A 6,912-nucleotide genomic window follows, 5' to 3' on the forward strand; every position below is an offset into this window, starting at 1 on the left:
GATGAGAAGATGCTTTTGGGGAGGGGGGACAGCAGACTAGAAACACTGAGGTTACCTGTTTCAGAATTGACAACTGGAGCTTTCTAGGATCACTGGCATTTGCACCTCATTCAGAGCAAAATTTTGGCACTCTCTTCATCCAGCCATACTTAGGATCCCACAGCTGAACTTGTTAATGAAATTCCCTCTCACAGTTAAAAATAAAAAACCAAAAAATACTGAATATGAATGTGGAAGAAAGGCATTTTGATGTTTGTAATTATCGAGGTAAACTCCACGACCTGCTGAATGTATGCAAAATGGACCCTAGATGGTGTATATAAAAGTGGCAGGTGCAGAGAATAAGAGCAAGTACTGAGGCTTCTTTCTGGTAAGGCAAGTCATCAGACAGGACCCCTACCATGAGAAACAAGGGGGCTTCACTGAAAGGTAAGACTTTTGCCATGCACTTGCTGATAAAGTTTATATTTCTTTAAATTCAGATTGAATTAGGAAGTAACTGAAATGTAACAGCTCTAAAAACTGAGGTCTTCCAGCCAATTCTTCAGTAATAGTGAGACCTGCCTCCACCTCAAATGTTTAGTGTCCAAAGCTTGGAATTAGAAGGCAGCTGGATCCCTTTTTTACTCAGTATTTTATCTCCTAAGACTACCTTTGCATTGAGCATTGTCATAGAAAATTGGTTTGAGGGATGTGACACCTGCACCCAAAAGACTGGATCCAGACTGCTTTGCTACACCACTCAGAAGGCAATGACCAAAAGTCATTATCCACAAGTCTAGAAGTGATGTACTAATTTTGAAGTGAATGTTTTCATAACCATCTTTGACTTCTAAGACAACAAGTCTCAAGTTTTCTTATTCATAGAATTATTCCCCAGAGTACTTTCTTAACTGCAGCTTGTTCATGAGGGAGAAGGAAGGCTTACTTCAATATTCTGTAAATGCACTTTTCTTGAATTTAGAGCTAGAAAGAAAGTTATCACATGATAACATTAGGGACAGTTCTGCTGATTTACAGAGTACACTTTAATTTAGTGTTTAAAATAAGTCTAGTGAAACAATAAAGGTAGCAGGCCAATTTCCAGAACTAAAACTCTCAGAGCACAGAACAGTGTTCTTTGAATAAGTAAGTTCATTTACCAAATATTTGCTCTTGATTTTCTTCCATTGTTTTTCTGCACATATTTTATTTCACTGAATAGAAAACTTTACTCTGTTAATATTAAAAGTCTTAAACAGATGAAGTTTTGTGTTTTAGATAATGAGAAGTCCTCTACATCAGTTTCAGAAGCTCAGGAGAAAAGACAAAAGTTCTCTCTGATTTCTTAGCAGTAGACAATTTAGGGTTAAATTTTAAACAGCAAAGCAGCACAGCTGCTGGAAATCTTATGAAGGAACTCCCAGGGCAATCAAAACCTTAAGAGAGTGACCTAATCACCCTCCCACAAAATTAATTTAAACTCCAAATGTTTGCAAAGAAAAAAAGGAGGAGGAGGAGGAGAAAAAAAGAAAAAAAAGACCAATCTATTCTCCAAACTTCTATGTCTGTGCAAATATAATTATGTATCTATATTTACACTGTGAAGAAGTTTGATTTTTTTTCTTCCATTTATAACTAGGTAATAAAGTCAGGCACAATAGTAAGAGACTTCAGAATACAGTGTATGCTGCAACACAGGTTATCTTGATTCCTCAAACTCTGTAGCAGACTCTGCTATACAGTGAGGATGATGGAGGGGAGATAGGGTAATAGAATTACAGTGCTTCCTTCCACTGATTTTCAGCAGCAAGTACAGAGGGTACTCTGAGCCATGTGACATCACAGCCAAAATCACCCAGCATCTGGCTCTGACAGCTACTTCTAAATGCACATACAAGTCAATGTAATGCCATTTTGGTTTGTTTCAAACCTGAACAGGCTTGTTGCTGGTGGTCCTTCTGGTGTCCAACATGCTCCTGACAAAGGAAGGAGTGACCTCCTTGCCAATCTGCCCCAATGGATCTGTCAATTGCCAAGTTTCCCTTGGGGAACTTTTTGACCGAGCAGTTAAACTTTCACACTACATCCACTTCCTCTCTTCAGAAATATTCAATGAATTTGTAAGTACTCTGCCTTTTCCTGAGAGCAAGAAAATATAAAAATGTAATTTAATACTTTTTAAGCACAAACACACGTTAACATATGAAATCCTTCAAGAAGTAAACAAATATGACCGCTGCACAGACACTGACAATGTCAGTGGTGACCAAATCTGTGTCTAGTGCTGACCATTGTTAAGATCCCCAACACTTCTATTAAAAGACACCATTTTCCCATCATTCTTTATCTGTGAGACAAGTTTGTGTTTGCTGGGTGGCAGTTTCACTCTAAAGACTCACCAGAACCTTTTGACCTTTACAGCATAAAAACAGTGATAAAAGCAATGGAACAGCAATTAGTTAATACAGTGATTGAATTGAAGCTCTTCTTACTTCTCTGTCTCAATAATGCCTGTCCTTTCTGGTCTTCAGGATGAACGCTATGCTCAGGGCCGGGGTTTTATTACAAAAGCTGTTAATGGCTGCCACACTTCCTCCTTAACTACTCCTGAAGATAAGGAGCAAGCTCAGCAGATTCATGTAAGTCCCATTTCTAATGTCATTCAGAGTGAGATAAAGTGGGGGAGAGGGAGAAGAGGGAGGGTTAAGGAATAAAGAGGCAGCAGACACAGAGAGAGGGAAATCAGCTCAATCAGAATAAAAAGCCAGTAAGAGGAAGCTACCAAAAATCCAAGAAAAGTTGGTTTAACATTTGCTGATACTAAGTTACAGACTGTACACAATATATAAGTACCAGTAACTTTCATCTTCCCTTCCTTTTCCTGTATGTTACATTCAGTCATTGCATCTTATTTCCAGTTACAATATAACCTCATGGAGCAATGTCAGTTACCATGTTTGTACAGTACTGAGAACACTACAATCTTTGAACATTATCTTAAAGCACCTTATAGACAATTATTATATTAACAAACATAAAAATACATTGGCTATATAGTGAATACTGTATATAAGCAGAGGTAAATAGTTTTCCAGTAACTGAAAACACTGACATTACTAAACAAATGCTAAACAGATATTCTTGCTGTTACCAGTAGGCAAAAGTGGTCACACCATCATCAAAATACAGAGTCGAGTGCAAAATACTGAAAAATACTTGTGAAGAGAAATGCTACATATGTCAATTTAATAATTATAAACCTAAGGGAAGATGAAGGTAGCCTTGTTCAGCCTCTGCTCACAGATACAATTTGAAAATACTCTGGAGAAAAAAAATAAGCACGGGTGTATGAATGGGGGTGTGCCAGGGAGAAATCTTTATCGGTTTCATGGTGGTGATATCCTTGCAATCCCAGTATCGTCATCTTCCCAGTATGTCATTCAGAAATTTTATTGGGAGCAATAGAATTCACAGCCCTGGGTACATAACTAGTCTGGTTGTGTTCAGTTGTAGTGCACCTAACAAAGAAGAAATGGTTGACTACTACCATAACCATAAGCTTTATGGATTTTTTATTGCCCACAAGAAAGGACAATTTTTAAAACCAAAGAGCTATTGCTGGAAGAACCACTGTTCAAAGGGGAGGACAGATGATTTATGTAGAGGCAATAAAAGCTATTTAGGGGTTTACCATAATGTGCACCTTCCATTCAGTACTAAACTTTTTTTAAAAAAGTAATTGGATTTTAAAATTTTCATCAAAAATCAGAGAAGGAGTTCTGTTTTTTTCACAGAGGTGAAACACAGCTGTGCTTGCTAGATTTTAATGTGGAGAGGGTTTAATGATATTTTCCATTACAATACTGTAACTACTTGTGATAATATCATAAAACATGATGACAACGACAAACTTCAAAAACGCAATTGCACAGAGATATCTAAGACAGGGCTATAGGGCACATTCAGTGGTAAGTCCTGGAATAAGTTCCTAAATCACGATGTCTGAGGACATTGCTCTAAATGCCTCCTAATACTGACAGCATTTAGCCTTCTTATTTTAACTGCCTTTTCTTAATGTGGGTGAGCAGCATGAAGACCTACTGAACTTAATACTGGGAGTGCTGCGCTCCTGGAATGATCCCCTGATCCATCTGGCCTCTGAAGTACAAAGAATCAAAGAAGCTCCAGACACCATCCTCTGGAAGGCTGTAGAGATTGAAGAACAAAATAAGCGGCTTCTAGAAGGAATGGAGAAAATAGTTGGACGAGTAAGTATTAGATTCTTAACATCCTTCCAGGCTGTTGCTATAAGGAAGACACATACAGTGATAAACCTTCCCTACCTGGAACAGGAAAGGAAACAGGCGATGTGAAGGAAGAAAAAGGAGCCAAGATAGCTGAATCTGAGAACTCTTCAGCTTTCTTCTTTCAGCTTTCTTTTCTTCTGCTATCTTGCAATTTCTAAAGAGACAATCTGATGTGACTGGCATAGCATAATCCAGTGTACTCCCAGCCCTGCTTCAAAAGAAGGTGTAACCCTCAGGACTGGTAATCATCATTCTGTCTTTGAGTATTTTGAATTTACAATCCTGATTTTTTAAGGATGCGTCTGTGTTTTTTCACATGCATATATTTATATGTATGTTTTAGCATATTTATATACATCTATATACATATAGGTATTGTGTATAGTTTTCAGAAATAGATACTGTGTTTAAAATTGTTCTGGAAGTCTGGGCTATTGCAAAGATGTAGTATACAGCAAAGTAATCCTGCTATCTTTCATTTCTCTTTTCACACCATATTGGTTCCTCTGAACTCTGGCTCTGTCTTGGTTCCTCCTACGCTTGTAAGGTTAGACAACGAGGCTGTTGTCTGACAAAACCCATACTCAAATACCCTGTGTTATCAGTAACTGATTGAAAGCTTTCCTGAATAAAATCAGCTCTAGCTTGTTTATTTTTAAAGGGGCTTCTGTTAGTCCCTGAATATATCATTCTGTCAGTAAGCTAGATGTTAACGAGAGGTTCTGACTTTACTGGCTTTTACTTAGGCTCTGAACAGTTGAACAGCATTAAGAGTGCCACCATCACTGTATTGACCACTTTCTACTGGCTCACTCATGGTCTCTCTCTCTCTCTTTCAGTTAGGTGTCTCTTTACTCAGAAACCTTAGCCCATCCAGGCCACAAATGCATTTATCAGTGTAATCAAATACATCTCTATCCCATATCCACGTGTAAAAAGGGTGCAGGCAAGGATCCAAGATAACAGTAGAAGTCAGGTATTGCTACAGTTACCTTGTCACTGCCTTCTCATTCACATTATTTACAGAAGGAGGTTGAAAACAAGACTGGCAAATTCAATACTGTCAAACCACGCTTTTGAATGATAGTAGATCTATCTTTTTTTTGCCTGTTGCTTAAACTGAATGATAGAGGCTCCACAGATACTCTCCCATGTGCTTTTACAAAGTACAACTGGTGGGAAATAAGGAAGACGCACAAACACCAATAAGCACAGACTTCCCTCCTCCTATGAAAGGTAGATTTCTGTGATAAGGGAAAATTAATGATTGTCTCTTTCCAACAAGAAGACCTAAACCAATCTTCACCTCAGATACTAGCTCACTACTAGCTTCCTACACATAGCTTCCTAATGTTAGAGGTCACTGTATCACTCAGCTTTTTTTTTTTTTTAAATGGAGTCTGAGGTACAGTACATCTGAAAATTGTTGAGAGATTCATCTGGTAACATGTTCTTGAAGCTGCCTGTATCAGAGATATCACCTAAGAGATGGGCCGAAACAAAGCTGGAGATACACACAAAGAAGTTCTAGGAACAAGCACTAATAAAGATTCCAAGGTGGAGGGAACCAAAAAGAAATGTCACTGATGAGTCCATGCATGAAGGAAGGTTTGATTTCTCTGCAAAGTCAGATTCCACAGGACATTGGTTAACACACTAGTTCTCTTAAAACACTACTGACACAGTTAAGCTTTTTATATACTTTAGGGAAATAAACTGAAAAAAAATGACAAATTAATTGAAAATCTGCATGAAGATATACAACATTATACAGAATAGTGGGAACCATAACAGGAAACACTTTACAAGCCATATGCTAGAAGCTAACATTCCTCAAAGCCAGTATTTTAGATGCTCTGTTGTACATCCAGCCAGATTCACTATCATTTACTACAGTATCATTCTATGTCTTTAGGTTCATCCTGGTGAGATCGGAAATGACGTTTACTCTCAGTGGGAAGGCCTTCCATCCCTGCAACTCGCTGATGAGGACTCCAGACTCTTTGCCTTTTATAACCTGCTGCATTGCCTCCGCCGAGATTCCCACAAAATTGACAACTATCTCAAGCTTCTGAAGTGCCGCCTAATCCACGATAGCAATTGTTAAGTACTCACGGCCCTATTCACTTACTGAAATCATTCAACACGGTGGTGGTGTTGCTTTGCCACTTTGCATTGCAAACTTTATGAAAAGTCACACAGTACAGTATCGGGATCATCAGTAACCTTCAAGCATGTTTGCATGAATTCTGGCTGCAACTATTAGCACCATTTATCTTTGTGTTTTAAAACGTTATAAATTACTTGTATGACAACAATACACTTTTCTGTCTAATCTCCTCACCTAGTAGCATTTCAGTGATAACCAGATCGTGCAGAGACAAATAAAAATGTTATTAAATCCAAAAGCACATAACACTGAGTGGTATCAGTGAATGAAAAATAGCTGGTATGGTTTACCTGTAGCAGTAGTTTCTCGTTTTGGATATCAGTCTCCAGTTACTGATGACAGGATATCTTACTTCCATTGCTCTTTACCCTGCCTCCAAAAAAAAGGGGAAAAAAACTGAGGGATGCCAAAAAGCAGATTAATAACATATTACACTAAACTAGCCTAAACTAA

At 38.1% G+C, this 6,912-nt stretch overlaps 1 protein-coding gene across 1 annotated transcript; it reads left to right on the top strand.

Moving 5' to 3' along the window:
* Positions 1-401: 401 nt before the first annotated feature.
* On the top strand, positions 402-6,518 carry PRL (prolactin). Its single transcript, XM_074892744.1, has 5 exons — positions 402-429; positions 1,921-2,102; positions 2,514-2,621; positions 4,071-4,250; positions 6,205-6,518. The coding sequence occupies exons 1-5, from the start codon at positions 402-404 to the stop codon at positions 6,394-6,396; spliced, it is 690 nt and encodes a 229-aa protein (XP_074748845.1). The 3' UTR covers positions 6,397-6,518.
* The last annotated feature ends 394 nt before the right edge of the window (positions 6,519-6,912 follow it).

The sequence above is a fragment of the Strix uralensis genome, chromosome 1, assembly GCF_047716275.1.
Source record: "Strix uralensis isolate ZFMK-TIS-50842 chromosome 1, bStrUra1, whole genome shotgun sequence".
Classification (NCBI taxonomy): domain Eukaryota; kingdom Metazoa; phylum Chordata; class Aves; order Strigiformes; family Strigidae; genus Strix; species Strix uralensis.